General features: G+C 29.0%; 2 protein-coding genes across 4 annotated transcripts in view; one reads left to right on the top strand and one right to left on the bottom strand.

Moving 5' to 3' along the window:
• LOC119667902 (glutamate decarboxylase) overlaps positions 1-22363 on the top strand; it is a 38110-nt gene that overhangs the window by 1688 nt on the left and 14059 nt on the right. The window contains exons 1-3 of one of the 3 annotated variants that reach the window (XM_038077245.1): positions 17641-17680; positions 18601-18669; positions 21444-21680. In XM_038077245.1, the coding sequence (XP_037933173.1) occupies positions 18609-18669; positions 21444-21680 (298 nt within the window). In that variant the 5' untranslated portion in view covers positions 17641-17680; positions 18601-18608. Of the gene's footprint in view, positions 1-17640; positions 17681-17734; positions 17930-18600; positions 18670-21443; positions 21681-22363 lie in introns of those variants that run through there. The other 2 variants (XM_038077244.1, XM_038077243.1) reach the window with 2 other exon arrangements.
• Positions 2061-11420, bottom strand: LOC119667903. The gene is made up of 4 exons (XM_038077247.1): positions 11322-11420; positions 7326-7563; positions 6719-6855; positions 2061-3588 (listed from the first exon to the last, which is right to left on the bottom strand). Exons 2-4 carry the CDS (start codon positions 7550-7552, stop codon positions 3263-3265), a joined length of 690 nt encoding a protein of 229 aa, XP_037933175.1. The 5' UTR covers positions 7553-7563; positions 11322-11420; the 3' UTR covers positions 2061-3262.

Genomic DNA, 22363 nt, shown 5'->3' with positions numbered 1-22363 from the left:
AACCAAGAGATATTGTTAGGTTTATCAATACCATTAATTTGTTGAGATTAGCTAGCAGATTTTCTGCAGAAATAACACTTATAATGGCAAAAACTTACAAAATATTATTTGATTAATTATTTAATGGCTTCTTTCAATCTCGTTGTAACATATATGTTATACAAGTATATCGTTAATGAAATGTGGTCCTTCTTACTCATATAATGCATATAATACAATAAAGCAATTTGTTCTCTAAAACATGAGGTTTCTTCCCATGGATTTTTTATAGTTCTGATTTACACGCCATACATTATTATCAAAGCTAAGATTATGTTACATGTTCTAATTATTATGATTGGGTTTTTTATTATGTTAAATTATTTGGCGAAATTCCTCTTTATACTGTTGTCATGCAACATGAACTACATGCAAAAATATTGGTACAAATTTCTTTGGAAATATATTCAATGATTTGAGATACTTTCTACGTGATCATTCGTTCAATCCCAAATCTTATCTACGTGTGTCAAATTAGTTATTGTCGATTTGGATTTTGAAAAATTTGAAAAATTTGTTAATTAATCAACCTAATGGGCTTGTCTATGAAAATTCCTGTTAACTTAAATTTTTTCTAAACTATGTTCATTTAAAAGAATCTAAGGTTGGGAGAAATAAAGTACTACTGTTGGTGTTTACTTTTAACACATAAATAATTTATTTACTTTAGCTTCGTAAGAGTGATGTTGTGTTTCTTTAATTACATATTATTAAACAATTTGACAGTTAGATTTTTACATCAAATTTTTTTATATAATTTTTGTCATATATTTAAGGATACACATTTAGATATTTTTGATAAAATTTCGAAAGAACTCAATACGTGCATAAAATTTTGGCAGTAAATAATTTTACCACTGAAACAAACAATAATGTGATAAACTACATAATAAAATGTGCTCTGAGTAATACATAATTTACTATATAAACATTTCACTTTTAATTTAAAATGTGGAGTTACATATTCTAATACATTTATATAATATTTATTATATTATAATTTGAATAATATGCTCTTGGTGCATATAAAATAATTGAACTCTGAGTTGTTAAAACTGAGACAACAGCTAAAAGTGCGTCTAAAAATCAAATTAAATATATTTAAATCATTTTCACTAAGTTGATAACAATAAATAGCGTTTTGTTTTTTATAAATATTATGAAATGAAATATTTAAGAATTTAAATTGTTTTAAATTTATTTATTAGTTTATAATTATTTATTATTATTTGTTGGCTAATACATTTGCCTTTATTGTCAGTCACAGCGTCGTAGAGTTGCCACCACAAACAAATCCAAAACCTTACGCATGAATTTCGAAACTGCGTTTGGGTTCAACTCAATGGGTCTGCCTAGATAACTGTGTTTATATAATTTTAATAAATATTTAATTTAATTTAATTATGCTTAAATACTATTTATTATTTTTGTTTTAGTTTCTTTTTGTTTTTTGTTTTTTGTTTGCTACATGAAAATGATAGTTGATAGTTTTATATGTTTTATATGTCTTCCAAGTTTAATATTATTTGAAATAATTATTAATTTTTTTTAAATTGATATATTGTTAAATTTGTTGTTTTTAAATAAAATGTCTTCCAAAAACAATATTTCTCATTTGCTTTTTACATACATATAAAGTTTGTTAGTTATATAAATTTGCTTTTCATACACTTATTTAATTTTTGTCTTCCAAAGCGCTTAACATTTAGTTTTTAAATATATATATATATAATTCAATAAATTTATATAGTTTTAAATATTTTAAAATATGCTTTAACTTTAATAATAGACATTTTTGCTTTTATAATTTAAATATTTCACGTACTTTGTATTATTTAATTACGGTACTTTTACGGTACTATATACTCTAAAGATATTTTTTTTATTAATTGTGTGTAACCAACACTAAACTCTTGGCTAAAATTTATAAATGTTGCTATGTATATATGTAAATATATTTTTACATAATCTTTATATAATTATAATTCAAAAACATTTAATGGAATAAAATTATATATATTATTTTTGTAATTGATATGCTGATTCCATTAATAAAAAACAAAAGGAAAAAATGTTCAGACAGGATATGTTTGGTATATTTATATTTTTGGTTGTTCTTGTTATATGTTCATATATGTTATATTATATTATATATATCTTTATATTATTATTAATATTATTATTATTATTCTAAGGTTCAAAATGCTGTGCAGAATTCTGAGTTCGTAGTTGTACCTCAAGAAGGTACATTATCTCAGATTCGAGCACAACTGGAAGACCTGCGATGATTTTGTCGTTTATGTTTTTTATTTTATATAAAAATCCATTTGAATTATTTAAAATTATTTAAATAATAAAGTATCTTCTTTTATATGCTTTATGTTTGTGTTCACCTTTATTATTTTGCTGAAATAATGCATTACTTTTTATATATAGTTTTGTGCTATATAATAAACTCTATTGTTTTACACATTTACTTTAAATAATGCCTACGTTTGTTGCTTTTTCAACTAATTGCTTTGTATATATTGTATATATATTTTCTATATATATGTATATATATCTTTGTTTCAAATTATTACAAATTAATTGATTCGCATAGGGAATTTCAATTGTTAGTGTAAATATTTCTCTTCTCATCTTTCGCTAACTGACATGTCTCATATGAGACATTATCCTTTCCACAATAAAAAAAATAAAGAAATATAACAATTAAATTATTTAACAGTTAACAAATTATTTACTAAATTAGAAATATTTCTTGAAAGCGTTTTATAACACATTGCTCTATTAGAAACGAAGCCAATATGATCTTAGTTTTTAATTTTTAGAATTTAAAACCCATATTCACTTTTAGAGTATTCTATACAAAAAACAAAAACAAAACAAATAGTAGCAATTATATTAAAATTTAAAATTTTTATTAAACATTCATAACAATTTAAAAGATTTTAATAAAACAAATAACATAGTGTTAATAACAACACAAGAAAAAAGATCAAAACTCAATATAAATATACTTTTAGCAACAATAAATTATCTATTAAATCAAAAATTTTGTAAAATTGTCACACCACAAGAAGTCCTATGACAACATCGGATACATAAAATGTTAAAACCTTTTCTAATGTCTCATTATCGATGATCATTCCAATCAACACCACGTTCCTTTACCACCTCTCTTTCTGTGGTCTTAACATCTTACTTTCTTCGTTGACTTGAACTACTTGAAAAAGAATGGTGACAAATCACAATTGCACAAAGACCCGCCATCTCCCGTTTTACAAAGCGATACACATAATTCATTCCAATCGGGTGTGGTGTCGTCAGCAGCAGCTTCAGCCTCTTCGGTGTCACGCTGAACTTTCAACAATGGCTTCTCGTCACCAATTCTCTGCTGAATATCGGATAATGTGACTTGTTGACATAAACTACAACCGGTCAGCGTTGCTTTATTATATGTACAGAACGTATCGCAAACCCCATTAAGTTCCTTTTCACTTATAGGCTTTATTGCTGTGTTACGTTTACAATCACACACGTCATCACCTAATTTTAATGTACATTTTAAAAAATATAGATGATAGATAGATGTATACTTATAAAATGTAACAAAAAAAAAATCAATACTTTATAGATTAAAAATATATAAGAATAGCTTATTTGATTATACCTAAAACTTAAAAGAACTAGAAAAATACTGAAAAAAACTTAGCATTCATGAATGTTCATGTTGCCTTTTTCGACTTAGTGCATCTGGGCACTTTTCTGCAGAGTCCCACCCTTCTCACTGACTAATTTATGTATTCTTCAAATGCTTCCTGATTATTCGATGACTTATCTAAGATCTACGTACCGCCCCGTGAAGCTAGAGATTATTCAAGGCTCTCTCCCTTATGTATTCTTTGACCGGGTCTATTCTAACGTCTTTTAGCATGTCATATATGTGAACGTACCAAGGCACTTTGAAGAGTGAACAAAGTTAAAAGTATACTATTATACTTAGAAATTACCTATGCATCAATAAATTCTATTTTTCATATAAAATTCATACAAATGAAGAGTGTATAATAATAAAAACTTAAAACTCTATATCTATTAATATTCTATTAAATATTTTGTATCTGTCTATTAATAATATATACAATACTTTTTAATAATTTTTGTTATTAATCTAAAAATTAGCTTTTCATTATTTTTCAATGATGATTTTTAATAAACTTTTAATAATCTTGTTAATATTTTCAATATACCAAACACCTCGCCATGCTGTTTTTGCTTTTAAAATCAAAGAACTTTTATGAATATCGACAAATAAACGATAATAATAAAATCAAAATTTTTCAAATTCCCTCACTCTGCTTGTCAAATTTTGCTATTATATATGAGTCTTCGCTGAAAATTCATATTTCAGGGCAATATCCCGTCCACATCGATGAAACCTACCCAAATGATACCCCTTATAAAAAATGGGGGTATCGACTTTATATATAATGGAGGATATCCTCCATTAACCTCTTTATATATTTTTTTATATATGTTTTTATTTTTTATTATTTACACCTTTAATACTTTTCTGAATTTAAATCATTTGACATTTGACAAAATATTTATGATATGGCGTCGGATATCATACAAACTATATATGTACTTTTATATTGTAGCTCGCTTCAGTAAGACTAATCTTTTTATCCCTATGCAAGCTAATCCCTTTGTATATGAGTCAGTTTTATAAGACTTTATCAGCTTTATATATTGTGTGACTTAATGAACCAATTCGATAATTCGAAATAATTGTCATAGATACATGCAGTGACAAAATAACTGCCGTAAATCAGAATTTATTTGCAAATATATACCTTGCATTAATTTTTTCATCAAATATACCATACATGATAATTAATATTATAAACAAATAGTAAGTAATAAGTAGATATCTAACGTGACTATTTCTGAGGAAGATATTTAAATTATGACAAACGTCTAAGAAATTTTATTTGTTCATTTTAAACGATTATATGATAGATTAATTAAATCTTACGATTAATCAATTACTTAAACGATTAAGTCATAGATTAAAAACGATTTTAATGTCAAATGAAATAAATTAAATTCGTCAAACGCTGAAATGAATTATTAGAAATTAATTCTCTAAGAGGTAAATACGCTACTACAAAATGCATTTATTTCTCCGGTGAATGCATAATTTCTAAAAGACAATAATTCATACTTTCGCCCTTTACAACAATAAAAACATTTTCATTAACAACAATATTACCGAAGAAAATAAAATTGGAAAATGTTTTTAATTTTTAAGTGGGTTTCGTTATTAGCTTCTTAATTCGCACTATACACTTAAATGAATTTTTTATATAAATAGAAACTCATGCACTCGTAGTACACAAGACAGCATCGTTGTCATTGCAAATTTGTTATTTGCATTGTTACTTCTTGTTCTTTGCGGTCAAATTAAAATAAAAAAAATATAAATTCACGACGTGAAAGAATATAATATATGATCTTTATTGTCTTCAATGTTTTACAAAGGTGTAAATAGTATTTATTTCTCAATAGTATTTATTACAAGCTTATTCAATTTAAGAACCGAGCCATGAACGTATTTTGTGAGACTATAACCCACTACATAATAGGAATGAATGGAGAAGATTTCTACTTCTGCCACAAATGACAGAACGAAAAATTCATTCCAGTAATTAGGGGATAGAGCTAAGATCAATAGGGTTAATATCTAGAAGCTAGCTTTATCTAGACCAGAAGATATGGGCGCGGCAGAGGTGGAAAGAATTGAAAGTGTTATAAATTATTTAAGCTAATCAAGTAATTAGCTGAAATGAATAATATGAGAACTACATAATTCCAATGTTTTTTTCGATATTATTTGTTCATTTAATTATTTTGGTCTGTCTGACAAGATAATCGTTTCTATAATATCCTATTGGAAAGACTCTGCATAATGATGTCGGAAGCGTTGCCTCAATTCAAGAAAACTCGCATTAGGATAGTGTAATAGGCGCCATCTAGTACTTATATATTTATAAATATACATCAATATTATAGTTCGATATCAAAATGATTCCGTGTTATAATAATTTTCTTTTTTCAAATTGGACATTAAAAGGTTATAAACGATAATTTACATTAACTGAACTAATTAATTCGTGCTTAGATTTTATTTAAGAAATAAAAATAATTGTTTTTCCTAGATTCACAATTTTTGTCGAACTTATTTTACGGATGATACCTGTTTTCTCAGATTGATCGTACTTCATATAAAATTATGAATTCCACTTTAATTGAGATGCATTACTCTATAAACTATTCATTGATGAAATTATATGCGAATCTCGATGTTGAAGACATCTTGAAATTTGCAATAAGATTAAAATGATTAAATAAAAAATGTAATATTTAAATTACACAAAACTATTAAATTACACTCCATTGTGATAAATAGGAACTAATCTCTAGAGTCACATATACCTACTTGGGAGATATCCACTATGAAATGCTATCTAACACATAATGATTTGGTATAATGCATGCAATTCCACTAAAGAAACTTATTTTTTGAAAATACAATCTAATTGTTAATAATTAGATATATAGATAATAATCAAAATTAAGACTATTTGTTTAATAATAAAATATGAGCACTTACCAAGTTGTAGTTTACATAAATCCTGACAAATTAGTATTTTGTTTGGATGCAGCAGATTAAAGGCCAATTGTTGCTTAGATAGCGCCGCCGAATTGGTGGTACAAATGGAGGCGCAAGGTACGCCCCCTAGGCCAGCTCTATAAATCAAATTAACATTTCTTTATAATTTTATATTGTATATATATGAGCTAATATATATATATATTTTATTTTCGTAAATATTCATACAGTATATCACTTTATAATCAAATTAGTTATTTCCAAAATAACTATAGTTAGTTGATAATAGTTATCAAGCAAAATTAAATACTCATTATAAAACATTTTTAATTAGTTTTTGTTTTCGCTTTAATAAAAGTTTCCTTATCGATGGAAAATAGTTTAAATGAACAAAGTTATTGAGATAGAAATAGTACAAAAACCGATTTTTGACACCAATTATATAAATTTATTATAATCCACCATACACACACACGCACACATTTTCACGCACACTTAAACGCCTATATAACTCACAAATAAATATAGTTTACATACTCCTTGATACTCAGTATCACCTTGAGTTTATAGGCAAAGAAAATTTCAAAGACACTTTTTTGGCACTTACCCGCAGAGCTGTTTGCACACCAAACTCCAATCTTGAACTACACTCGACGATGTTTCAACGAAGACAGAATCATCAAGGCTCAGCATATTTTGCCTTGAATGTAATTTTTGTATTTGACTGCCTTGAGCAACCCCCGCAAATAACAACAATGACGTCACTACCAAATATCGAGCATGCGCAGCTTTAGCACCCAATAAAATTGCGTATAACAAAACGTACGGCAGCATATTGCAGACCACTGCAACACAAAAGAAAGAGTGAAGATTTAATTTCATTTAATTGAAAAGAGATGGAAAATAATGTATGCTTGTATAGTCTTCTTAAAGCTCAATGCTGTCATGGCCGTCGCCGGAAGCGGATATTCCTTGTGCTAAATTATTAGCAAAAGGAGATTCACACTTAATTACATACATGAAATCGGAACCAAGTGTGGTATTATCTTATATATATATTGCTATAAATATACATATATATATATGTATATATGGAATTATCTATGTATAAATGCCAACACATGTAGGCGTGCGATGTGCGATGTGCGACGTGTTGTATGAGCAACATGGCCGATATTACCAGCGTATATGTTTGGCCAGTAACGCCGAACAACAGGCGAAATTGGCGTTAAAATAAAATTATTCAGCGATGCTGCTTCCGAATGGAGAAATAGTGGAATGGATTTGTTGTAGAATTAATTCTATTGTTCTCGGAACCTATTTGTTAGTATTATTTATATAATTGTATGTAAATAAACTTGTGCTTCTGTTTTCATATAAATCGGTCAATTGACTTTCTGGATATATAATTTTTCACACAAACTGCGTTTTATATTTTGTAGTAAATTTTCTAAAATGAAAAATCTGCTCATGTATAAATAATTTCATCAGATTAAAATAAAACAAAGCATAGCATTTTATTATGTCTGGATTGAAGAAGATAAAATACAACTGCTAAGCACAAAGTTAGTGCTAGATCTTATAAAACTTTTCCTTACGTCCATATATTAAAAATAATCTAATTAACTTATTTCTGACTTAATACCTTTTGAAAGATTATACAGGTAATGAAGAATTAATAAGTTCAGCGAATTTAATCTGTTACTTAGAATACGAGTATTTTCTTATTCTATTTACTTATTAAACCAGTGATTGGAAGAATCTACTGCATATAAGCATTTCTTAAAAGGAAGGAATATTTATATTTAAAAATGCAACTAATAGTTGTGATATCCCATTTTAAAATCTTATATTGATAAACTAACATTATAAATTTAACATTATATGTGATGAATATAGTATCAAATTATATTACTTGAAATCTCTAAATGAGATGTTGCAGTATTTCACTGTGATAACAGTCAATTTTCATTCTTATTATGTTATATTTGCTGTTAGCAAATATAAAATAAAATGTGGTGCTGTTAGCTGCCACATTTTTATTTTTTCATCTTTTTAGAGCTTTAGCGGCATTTTGCACTTAAGTATTTTAGTATATATAATGTATTTGTTTTAAGTTTTGCAATAATCTTAAGTATGATTAGCATGACATGCCATTCTAAACTCTGAGTTTTAACTTTTAGTTAAGAAATTTAATAGAACTTACTTTTTTAATTAAATTGTGTTGGTGAATTTTGTAATTTCCCCTATTTTTCATATTTTCATTGCTGCTAACTTGGCACTTAGACTATTTTTCTTTACTCATTTTTGAAACTATTCATTGGCACTTTGGCTGTTAGTTAAGAACTGAGTGTCAGTGGAAATCAAAGTATAGGAATTATTTTATAATTGTTATTAATAATATTGGGAGTAGTTTTTGTTCGAATCATAAACTTTCTTAATTTAAAAAATGAATAGAGATTTAATTATTTCCAGCGTACGACTTCAAATTTTTCTTCAAGCCATTTTATTATAATTATTTTTCTCGTTTTTCGCTCATATTTTTAACACTCATATTATTCTAATACATTTAATCGGATTGTAATCTAAAGTTACTATAACAGTTACTATTTCTTTTTACTTTCTCACAACACTGAAAAGGTTTCAATACAAAACGAACTAATGGAAATCAAGATAAAGAAATTCTAAGACGATTACCCAATGCAAGTACACCTTACACGAAGCTATTCCATACATCCTATTTAAAAATCTGATATGAAGTTCTAAGTTTTTATTGCAATAAAGAACTGAACCTTAATCACTTTACCATTAACTAGTAAGCTAAACATAGGTATTATTACTAAGTGGATAATCCTGTGTTTCCCGATTGCAAGATTAAATAGAGACAGTAAAAACTAAATACTAACACATGATACATGTTTCTGTTAAACCTGATAATTTACCAAAAACCGGACACCGCTTAACACTGTAGAAGTAAATTGTTTGGCGTACCCTTTTTTAAATATATAAAAAACGATATTTATCAAATATTCCCCATTTCATAATATGAAAAACATCTTCACTACTTTTTTTAAGGAAAGATAAGACCAGAATCTAAATATAAAGAGATATCCGTAATATCCGTCACTCTATCTGAGTACAATAGTATCTGAGTAAATATAGTACCCCTTCACCACAACGTTCGGTGCAACAGCCACCTCTCACTCGCCTCTGATATCGTTTCTGTTGTTAAAAAAGTTACTGATTTTGCATAGAGGAACTTCCGTATGTAGAAGTAATCGAACTTCTGTAAATGGTCCAAACTAAGAACTCAAAAAACTCATCTTCAGAGATATATCATATAAAAAATGGGCAGTAAATTCTGTTTACTAATAAAAACTTTTTTGTTGCAGTTTGGAAATTTGACACATTTGCAATACGAATAGCAATAAACCCAAGTTTTGATATCACAGTATTCCATATTAATCAGTTTCTATCCCAAAATAATACAAACTATTAAATTAAAAGAAAGATAATCGATATGCAGATTTATATAGCTTGATTGGTTTCACATGGATAAAATAAAGAAAATAAATTTACAACATGAATTGACATGAATAAATTTGATTTATAAAAATCAAAATGATTTAATTCTATCTTATATCATTTTCAGAACTCATCTTTAAATATATTTTTACCTCGATCTTCTAATAAAAGATATAATGATATAATGTCTTCAACCTAAAAATCAAACCTCTAAAACACACCCTTCATCTACATAATAGATGAGAATGTTTTAGCTAGGTTAAGTGGGTTGTTCGCAAGGACTAACACATTATATGGTATTCTTTCTTGAAATTTACATTAAGATACTTTATTTGCCAACATTTTTTCTTACGTTATACCAGTAATGACCTCATGAAACATCAACCATCATTATAAAATCAATAATCATCATTAAGAAATGTAGTAACTCACTTGCCACTCCCACTCCTTTTCTAATTAAATTAATTAATTTTAGTTAAACAATTCTAACAGAGCAAGGATGTTGTGAATGGCATTATTTCAGGAATATAATAAGAAGCAAGGACACACTCTTCCCATTTTTTCCATAGTAAAAAACAGATTTTACTTTCGTTATTTTGCAATTTTTGCTAAAATGTTTTTGACACAAATTAAGTGCAACCTCCAAAAAAATATTACAGTTTTTTCATACTTAAATGAACATTTGGAGCTGAATTGGGTAGAAGGAAGTGCAGAACCAAGGCTGCGAGAAAATTGGTGTGTGCGCCGATTCCTCCTAGCAGCACAGATTGTGTGTGATGAAAGTAGTCAGTTTCGTATTCGTCACGCTGATGTTGCTGCATCTGTGCGGCTTGGTTAATTAGTAAGCAGATTAGTGTTCTTTAAGTGACAAAAACAGTAACGATCTGTGTGTGAGTGGAGAAGTAGTTGTGCCTTATCTGTGGTGCTATTAGACGGTTCAACGGTTTTAGTGTTGTTGTTGTGATTTTAAATTTTGCTGCTTACGAAATATCTGCAAACATTTTTGCGTATTTAGGATATAAGGCTTATAACCGCTATTGGAAGCCGCAAGGTCAGTAACTACAATATAATTAATCACCTTTTAAGTTTCTTCTTGTGTTTTAACCATATGTACTTCTCTATAAACACAAAATTTTTTCAAATTTCTATTATTTTTAACTTTATGAATATAACAACTTATTACCACAAGACTTTAGCATAAACTAAAATAATTATATTTTTCTCAAAAGTAGCACGTTTTTGTTCATGAATTTTGAAATAAAACTTTGCTACTTTTATCAGTGGCACTTGAATTATCCATCGAAATAACGCCTGTTTATCATTTCGTTTATCTATTGAAATTTGGCTCACTTGTTATTTGTTCCAGTATTGCTATTGTCTGTCAATCATTACAATCTAGAAATTTTTTAACACCAACACCACCTTCAACACAATATCACAGTATCATACCAAAGGTTCCTAAACATACAACAAAGTGATTCACATATTTACCCGATAATTCATCAAAAATTCCCTCACTCCAATTGATCGTCCGATAATGTTTTACAATTCCAATATTAGACTTTTCACTTATATGTCACTTTTTCCAAATCAATTTAATTTTGACATATAGATATATATATATACATACATTTACATATATATATAAATAAAGATATTTATAATATAATCGTTTAGACATATATCGAATCAAGATAATCTGAAATAATTAACTTATTTAGAAATAATTTCGTGTTTAACAAAATAACAAATTAAAAATTAATTAAATATTTTAATTGAACATGTTTTAATCTACCTATTATCTATTAAAACTATGGAAGAAAGAGAAAACGAATAAGACGAATTCATGTTATTTTTCTCAGTTATCCATATATAGGTATATAGTAAAACACCTCTTTTTGGAAGTATAAAGTTATTATTTTGATTAAAAATCAAATATGTAATAATTAAATAAAAAGAAATTAAGACAATTTATTAAGAATAGAAATACGAATAATTTAAAACTTGAAAGCGGACATAATACTTATTATATAGTCCCATTTTAAGCATTAATGCTAAAGTACATATTTTTACAGTAAAACGTAAAGAATTAATCCGTAACTATAATATCAAATTGTAACATAATTAAACCTATTATTACATTTGAAGCTATCTTATGATTATGAAAAACAAAGCGCTTGAATCACTGAGTAAAGTGCACATACATCACAGATGCAATGACAAAATTCAGAGTTGTTTAACATGGTTACCAGTCGGGAGGACCCAACACCACACTGTTCTCAAAGAACACTCATCAAGATAATGCACTTGGTGCACTTGAATTTCCTCATTGAAAATTCCAAGGAATTTCCGCCGGTACCAATTTAAGTTATATGTTTGACATAACTTACGTAAGGAGCGAAGCCTACCGATACCTTTGCTGATCTTTGGGTCACAGATCCTTGGGCCGAATTGGTGAGGGCCCTGACCTCCGTGTTACACCTCTGGTCTGATATCGCAAGTTTTCTCACTCACTCCAATTAACATTCCCAACAGAGTCGGAATGATGCTGAGATTTTAGTCGTCTCTTACGACAGGCATACCTTAGCTCAGAAATATGTTAACCCCTTCATCGTGGGGGAGATGCGATGATAATAGGGTTAATAATTGCCATGAAGGCACTTTTAAAAAGAACATCTCTATTATATCCAATTTCTATTTTCTATTTTGAAACTTATTAACTTAACATCTTCAAAACTCGACAATCGCTTCCTTCAGTTTCTGAATAACCTATACGAAGGCAGCACTTTCTGTAACTTTGATGTAATAACTTCAAAAAAAAATAAACTGAAGAAGTATGGTTTACTAAACGATGAAAACTTCAAAACTTCGAAGCTTACAAAGTGGTAATTTCAGATTCAATCTAGCTGTTTAATTAGATGCTTTCCAGTTTGTTAGATAGAACTGCTACGTATGCTATATAATGTCTTAATGAGCAATACAAGAACTAAGCATTATTACGGTTAATCAAGCAGCTAAAAAATCTCTCCAAATCTATACCACAAAATCTTTCAAAGAAAGTCCTAAATTGCAAAAAATACTGTCTGAGTTGTCTACCACAAACAATGTAACACTCGTTTGAATATCTGATCTGGAGAGACCTGGCATTTACAATAAGCTTATAGAAGGGAAACCTTTATACGGGATATCTACTTTTCAGACAGCATCAGTTCTTATGAAAATCGTTTATTAAGTACGAGTATTTACGAAGTCATAGGGTAATGTAACAAAATAGGCACAATCCAAACAGCTAGCAATAAAATTCTGACAGGCTTTTCAGTATAAATAAGTATATATATAAATAGATTTGAAATCAGATTAATCATTTTCTACATTAATCTGTAAAACCTCAAATAAAATTTTCCATTTTTTAAAAAAAAAAAGTTTAGTAAAAGTCTCTCAAGCTATCATGTACAAATTAAAGCTATAAACCACACATCCATGCTATTGTTTGTCTCCGAATTACAATTGGAAAGACGTAGTGGTTATGCTATGATAAACTTATCAATATTTAAAAATTATATTTTTTATAGTTGGCTTTATCTGTATCTTTGTACATTAAGACCGAAAAGTTTTCGGAAATTCTCATTTAAAATTCGCGCGCTGTATATTTTTCGATATTTTAAGTTTATGTAGTTTGGCAGCAATTAAGGACAATTACTATGACAAAAATGAGCGCGATCTGTCAGACAGTTCGTTTACGGCAGCTGTTGAAACCAGTTCACCTCAGTAGTGCGTTGCGAAAAAAACAATGGAAAAAAATATTAAACAAAGAGTTTGCATCAAATTTTGTGTTTCGAACGAAATTTCGTGTGCAGAATCGTTGCGAATGCTACAAAAGGCTTATGGGGAATCAGTTTTATCGAAAACTCAAGTTTATGAGTGGTACAAAGCCTTTCAGGACGGTCGTACGACCGTCGAAGACATTTCGCAACGCACTACTGAGGTGAACTGGTTTCAACAGCTGCCGTAAACGAACTTTCTGACAGATCGCTCTCATTTTTGGCATAGTAATTAATGACAGTGCTGCCAAACTACATAAACTTAAAATATCGAAAAATATACAGCGCGCGAATTTTAAATGAGAATTTCCGAAAACTTTTCAGTCTTAATGTATAATATAAAGATGGAAAACACACATTACATATGTAGAAGTGTAAATGACCGATGAATTAGTTACCATGGATTTTAAAATTGATTTGTTCTTTAGTTATTATCCTTTTCTTCAGTTATTATATAAGATGCTTTAAACAATACAAGGCTGAATGCTTAGAAACTTAGATCGCAAACAAATTATATGATTTATCAAGGATTTTAGAATAGGAGAACTTTAAATTATTGTTGGATATGATATCAGAATCAACAATAGTAGAACTGACACCGATTAGAGATTAATTAGGAATGAGGAATGGATGAATTTCAAATGTGTCCTCCAACAGCATGTAATTATACAAGGAATATGCGAAGATATATATTATTTATGTAATGAAAGTACTTTTCTTACCATTGCACTTCTTCACTGACATCTGATAGAATCTGATTAATATTTTATTTTAGTGGATCTAATTAAATTTTTAAAGTAAAGCATTTTTAATAAAAAAAATTGAAATTTGTAGATAAAAAAATATTATCACAATATTATTGTGATAGATAGAAGATACAAATTTGATTTCAATCATAAATTTAGCTAATCGTGAATTCGAAGTTGATTATTAATTTATTTATTGCTCAAATTAGAGCATATTTTACGTATATGGTATGTTCATTGATAAATAAAGAAGTCATAAAACATATTCTATCTAAAAGGTCTGGCAGTGTATGTAATTAAAATCACACGTCAACACGTTATATAACATATAACAAGTTTATTATAAGAAAAAAATATAATTTTATACTATTTAACAAGATTTAATTTAGGGTATCTCGCACAATATAAAAGGTCTTCAATAAGAAGAGAAAGCAACAAAGAGACGAGAACAAGAATTCTACCTTTGTAAATGCTCAGGTTTGGCAAGATTGTGAACATTTTACTACGTATATATACGAACTAATGATCGTGGAAGACATTCCAAATATGGCTCTTTTAAAAACATCCTTTATAGCCCTCAGATATTAGTTTTAAAACTTGACTAAGTTTTATCAAGTTTGTGATAGTAAAACTTGAACAGGAGAGTAAACCGCCACTAAAACCAACCAGTCACGTCCACCACTGTGTCTCTCTGTGAAAAAAGTTTATATTTATAGCTATTGTTGTTACCGTCCTAATCTTCCTTCTTACATCCACTCAATTAACTCAATTAAATTATATAACGATATAAATAAAGCTTATTTTTAAGACTTTTTTTATGATTCCAGGTATATTAACTGAGTTTTTAGTACAGACATTTATTTTAAAATATCTATTAGAGGCCATATTCGAATGACTATCCATATTTATTGATAATTTTTGCAATTCCATGTAGATCAGAGTTTCTCAATCTTATTTATGGTATACCCTACTTAAGGCTTTCAAAAATTCTAATGTCTTCCCTACTTAACAAAAACAAAAAGCGTTCGGAAATGTAAGTAGATTAGTCGCATATTTATCCTTTTTTTAAACAATAAAGGCAAGGTATATCCTCGAACTCTTCTATATATGTCTCTTTCTTTTACTTGTGTGCTACTGCAATAGTTTGACAAGTTCATAAACGGCGAGACTCTTTGGTCCACCATTGGTCCACAGTAAACGGTTAATGGTTTAAATGTATTTTCTAATTGCCGCACCATGTGGCAATTAGTCCCATGTCAAGTGGCACTAATCTAGATGATTAATACCAATTTATGAAATCAGTTTATGACATGAATTCCATTTTAAGTTGAGATCTTCAATTAAAAGTAATTTCTAAACACATATGAATTGTATGGCATATGTTAAAATCTCTTTATCTGTTAAATAATTGTGCAATATATATGAAGTTACTATATATTTAGGACTTAAAATAGATATTGAAAGAGTGTAAAATTTTTTAAAAAAATTAAAATAGTGCAATTATTGTTAAAATTTAAATCTATCTTTTTAGATTAGATAAGATTTTAATAAATTATATAAAAAATTATAAATATCAAACTTTGAGAATATTTTTATTGTTATTGAAGTTACAAATATAAACAAATAACGTGTTTTTGGTATAATTATGTAAACTAAAAATATAGCAGATTTTCTTAACAACAGTACGATCATATCACATTTATTTCAAGGATTTCTGTATACACCAACAATATACACAAAAACCCCTACGTTTTTTATTGTTTCTTGTTATCAGTTGTCATAAACTACCACGAAAGTTTTTCTTGACCCAGTTTCTCAATTTACCTCAAAGCCTAAACTATTCCATTACAGGGCACAATTCAATTTTACACTCAACTAATTTATCTTAATTCAGAATACCCTACAAGCATTACAGATACAGATTTAAAGATACAGATACTTTGTATCTTTAATCTGTACATTTAAAGGTACCAAATAAAAATGGTAAAGACGATTCGAAAGCAGAGTAGTGAATTGTAAATAATTTGTTTGCGTATTTCAACATCCAAATTAAGATAAATTACACTTTTTTTCATAAAGTTCTGTACTTGTAAGGTTTTTTTATTCCTAATGGCATCCATTTTTTGTTGTTGTTAAAACTTGTGAAACTAAACTTAATCGCCTTTTTTCGGCAAACAACTTTTATGTTTAAAAATATTTCATAAAATGTAAAGAAAATAAAAAGAAATACAAAACTTTTCTCATAAAGGATATGTATTCCTGCGGAAAGTAGCTCCAAACGTATCCGCTAAAAATTTCCAGCAGAAGCAAAACACAACCCCAAAACTAACATGAAGGAGTACCCTTTAACGCAGCTCCATGTACGCTGGCTCCGCCTACACAAAAATATGGTTGCCAAATTACTAACTATGACGTCATATACATTTTCGTTTTTCACAAATGACAAACATAAAAAATATCCTTTGCATCTCTCCTTTGCAACGCTCAGTGGGAGTGTAAAGGAATTTAATGGAAAAATTTTACATTTTGCTTTTATGGTTGTATTTGTATTTCTATTTGTGTTTGTATTTGTGTTTGTGTCTGTGTGCTTTTATGAAGGTTATATAATAAAAGCAGCGCCATCTGCAAATAAATACCTTTGCAGCGATGTTGAATATTGGCTTTATAGGCAACTCGGTTGCTTACTGAAGAACATAGTGCCGTAGATCGTCAGACAGTAAAGCTGCTTTCGCACTCCTGTCCGTCCTGGTCCAGTGAGCGTGTGTTGCAATTGTTGTTAAAAGTCTAAATTAAAAATTAGTTAAAAGTGTTAACAGTGTTCAACTAAATAAATATTGTTAAATTATAAATCGGTGTTGAATTAAAATATAGTAAGCAATATATATATACATATATATAGAAATCATAACAAAAAGTAGTATTCGCTTAGTTCACACTCATCAAAAATAGAAACAAAATACAAACTTTTTGCAACAATTCAGTTTTCGAGTTATCACCTTTCAAAAACAACGCCAAAGTAGTTGCCCCACTAACTCACATTTTCCTTTAAAACAGTCATTAACCAACAGCCAAAGTGATTTTCCTAAAGCAATACATCGAAGACCTCCGCAAAATCATTGGTAAGAACAACGCACGTATTTAATTTAAATTCTAACTAAAACAATTCCTTTTTATTATGAAAATAATTGAAGTTAAGTCTTAATTAGAGAGTAGAAAACCACTAAACAAAATGGCGTCATGAAATTTGACAGAGTACTCCATTTTGTTGTTACATAATGTTTTGTACACCACACTCAAGGTTGAAAAAATGTGTATACTTTTAGGAGCATCCACGTTTCATTTATTTAAAGCAAAACTATTGACGACTCAATTATTTTTAAATTAACCGTTTTATACCATATATGTAAATTATTTTATTACGAAAAATAACAAATAATAATATTAAATTAATAAAAAAAAATATTCTCCATTGCGCATTTGCAATTTGCCATTAAATAAGATGTCCTTCAATTGTCCTTCTTTTTTGTTTTCTTCCAAGAATATGGAAAAAAAATTTATTTGCCTTAAGTGCTGCCCTACAAACTTCACTTCGTGTTCTTGAGAGTCTTAAATTTTATGTATACCTTGACAGTGTTTTTTTACAAGAAGTTCCTCTCTTGATCCAATCAATAAATCGGTAGTGCGCACTCCTGATTTTCGTACATCTTCATTACATAATTGCTTTTAATTTTTCTTTCAAAATTTCCTAATATTTACTTTTCTAATTTGATGTTTTGTTTATTTTTTACAGAGGAGAAAATGTCACTAAATCCTAACGGGTATAAGCTAACCGATAAAACGGGAAAGCTTACAGCATATGGTAAGTCCTATATTCAAAACAATATATTTACCTATATGCGATAGGTACAGTATATAGGTAATGAGTATTGCATAATCATTATAAAATATCAAAATATTTTTAATTCGTACATATAATACAATGCCCTATATATGTTCCTTAAAAATTTCAGTTACATATATATATACATATATAGAACAGATAATTTTTTATATAAATATAATAAAACCAAATTATTTTAATAACTTTAAATAGAGTATTATTATATAACTTAACTTTTGTTCAAATGAAGAACTGGTGATTAAACATAAAGCATACATCGATTCCAGAATAAACCCCGTCAGGAAATACATAAGGGACATAACACTAACTAAGATGTCCTAAACTAATCTCAGAGCAGTCACTAGCCGTACGGGGCGGTATGCAAATCTTAGATCAAGCATCGAGTAATCGACAAAGCAGTATTGTGTCCGAAAATGGAGTTACAGCCCAAGATGTGATAAGTAGAATAAAGAAAGCCCTGGACGCTTTTACAAGGTTTCGTAAAGTGTGGAACTCCAATACCTTTAGTTTACGCACAGAGATAAAAATCTTTAAAGCATGTGTTCTTTCAATTTTCCTGAGTGATTGCGAAACCTAGTTTGCTACAGAAAACATACAAAGCAATCTGAAAGTATTTGTCAACCGTTGTTTCCGCAGAATTTTGCATATTTTTTGGCCAAACAGAATATCAAATCAAGACCTTTGGACCAGAAGAAATGTAAGAGATGTCAACCTTGAAATTCCCAAAGAAAATTTGGATGGATCGGGAATACACTTCGAAAGTCTCCTACTGAAATTTGTCAACAGACGTTGGTATACAACCCGCAAAGTATCAGAGGAAGAGATCGTCCAAAAACAACATGAAAAAGGTCAACGTTAAATGAAATAAATACCGTTTTTCAGCCCCTAGAAAGAAGAATAAGTAACTTTAGTGATATAAATGAGGTAGCGTTGCGGCGCGAAAGGTGGAAGCGACTTATAGATAGCTTGTGCCCAGTATAAGACGTTACTCGAATCATTTACGTCGAGCAAAGCTTATTATTATCATTATTATATAAATCATATTTAGTGTTTTACTTATTTATTTAATTAAAATTACGATAAGATCAAATATATAAAAATTATGAAATCCTTATAGTATTTATAAAATATTTAACACTCTATGCACTTATTGTGATCGAATGGGTTCTTGTTTGGAAAAGTCCTTACAAAACACTTACAAATTAGGAAATACCTAAATTTGAAAAATGTTTACTGAATTCAGAAACAGAAACAGAAACAGAAACTAAACAAAACACTCGCAAATTTTAACAAAAAGTTACAAGTGTGGGTTTAGAAATGTCGAGGATCAACTGGCATAAAAATGTAAAAGAATTATGTCTGAAACACAAGAAAAAGTGATAAATTGTGCCATTCGCAGTTGTACTTTAGCATTCGAAAGCTGTAACGCATTCTGCAGCACACGTCAAATAAAAGTAGCTACTGTATGGATTGGGTTTTCGGATGGTTGGGGTGCTCAAATTGGCAGAAAGTCACCCTTCGCTGCCAAAGAGTGCCAGACCAAACGTGTGCCTGGCATCAAGAACATAACAAACATAAACCGTTTAGTCACAGGATATTACGTTCGCTTACATGTCAATGGAATTTCATTTACTTTTCTATTAAAGTCATGCTAAATCATTTATACTACAAAAATGGGACAAAAATGGGACAGTTGAGGAAATTCATGTTGCAGGGTAACTAGTTGGTGGTGTATGACTTAAGATAATTACTAACATTTATTTCAACTTTAAGATGTTTAGCATTGATTGAGGTAAAGACATTGAAAAGAAATTCATTCAGATATTTATATATCTATCCATATATTATTTTTTATGCAAACCTTTTTGAGTAGTTTAAAAAAAAACACTCTATTAATGATTCTTTTATTTATAAAATAGTTTTTTTACTGTCATTAAACCAGTAATATTTTCTTATACGGAGTTCCATTTTCTTTTTTCAACATTTAAATTAAAGTATTTAAAAATTGGTTAGTGACCGTTACAGGTGCTTTAAATTCATTTGAACCACAACTGAAAAAGTTCTTTCACACTTTACCCCATGTGGCTCACTTAAGTGATACTTATTAAGTGCGACAATTTAATCCTAGTGCTGCTGTAAACAAATCCTCAATTAGCAATTATTTCGAACATTATTTCGAGCAAACTAATTTTAAAAATATAGCAGATTCAATTCAACTAGAAATCTTACTGCTTGCATTGCTTAGGGGTGGTTTAAAACGACCTTGCCTCTGGGGTAGCATCTCCATAAAGCACATCACTCCATAGAAAAAGGCGCTATAAAATGATGCTTATAGCACTTCAAGTGGCAGTCAAACAACATCCGGCGCAATGGTTAAACCAAACAAATGAAAGAGGGTAACTTGCGCAAGGAGTGAACAACGCAAAGCCACATACTTTTTTCCAGCCTGGCAAATTTTGGCTATAAAATAATAAACCAAAAATTTTAAATCTCTTTTTATGGCAACAGCCAAGCAATTTCAGTACGAAAAAGCTGTTAAGGAATACCTCAATATGTTCATTTATCAAACTCACTGATAAGGTAACATATTTTCCTCTGACAGCCCAAAGTTTTATCAAACAAAAAAGTTATCTTTTTATTATAATTTTTTTTTTTTGTTAGTTTCCTAAATGCATTTTTATATCTTTATATTTATGTATTTTTTAATTTCCACATATTATTTTTTTTTGCAGATCTCTTGCCAACTACAGTCTCTGCTGGCACTGAGACGCGTGAATTCCTATTAAAAGTTATTGATGTGCTTTTGGATTTTGTTAAAGCAACCAATGATCGCAATGAGAAAGTCTTGGACTTTCATCATCCTGAAGATATGAAACGTCTTTTGGACTTAGAAGTACCAGATCGAGCTGTGAACTTGCAACAATTGATAGAGGATTGTGCTACAACACTTAAGTATCAAGTAAAAACAGGTAAGTGTAGGAGGAAACTAAAAACTTAACTTAGTAACTTAGAAAAACTTTCATTGGACATCTCAAAACTCAAAAAAAAGAAAAAAACAATAATAATTGAATTCACTTAAAACTTTTACCGCAAAATTCGTAATTTCCTGAGATTGAAAGACTAGCACAAAAACCAAACGGAAACAAACGATGCTTCCTTTACTGAAACAAAATATACTTCCGCTCAGTTGATGTCGCCTTTGGATGTGTAGATATACATCAGGGAATATCTGTTGACAAAAAAATCGCTTATTATCAGTACTCTTAGCACAATTGCGGTCACGTGCATAATTCGATTAAAAGCGACAGCACGAACGAGTGGGCGGAGTGTGGGTGTGTAAACTTAATTTTCAACAGAATCAGTAGCGCATTCAAAATACCAACATTGTTGAGCATACGTATGCGATACATACAGGCAAAAAAAACTTTATGCAAACGGTCGATTTCCGTACCAAACACCAAACACCAAATGACTCTTGACTTAGTAAACCCTTTTCGAGAATTATGATTGATCTAGGAATTCTATTGCGAATAGTTCTTTTCTTGTAAACAGATTTATGTTGTTAAAAAATTGCACCCCTTTTAAATCTTTTTAATATTTACCATTTTTTTACCCACTCTCTTTAAGTCTAGTCTGTTTCTGAAAGGTGAAA

Source organism: Teleopsis dalmanni, chromosome 1 (assembly GCF_002237135.1).
Source record: "Teleopsis dalmanni isolate 2A chromosome 1, ASM223713v2, whole genome shotgun sequence".
Classification (NCBI taxonomy): domain Eukaryota; kingdom Metazoa; phylum Arthropoda; class Insecta; order Diptera; family Diopsidae; genus Teleopsis; species Teleopsis dalmanni.
Note: the sequence above shows the minus strand (reverse complement) of the source record. Positions and strands in the feature narration are given on the sequence as shown.

Excerpts from the sequence above, each read along its gene's own strand:
- LOC119667903 (XM_038077247.1), bottom strand. The coding sequence starts at position 7,552 with ATGCTGCCGTACGTTTTGTTATACGCAATTTTATTGGGTGCTAAAGCT. Across the intron at positions 6,856-7,325 it reads GTGTGCAAACAGCTCTGCGG|AGCTGGCCTAGGGGGCGTAC; the intron begins GTAAGTGCCAAA and ends TTTGATTTATAG. Across the intron at positions 3,589-6,718 it reads TTTATGTAAACTACAACTTG|GTGATGACGTGTGTGATTGT; the intron begins GTAAGTGCTCAT and ends CATTAAAATTAG.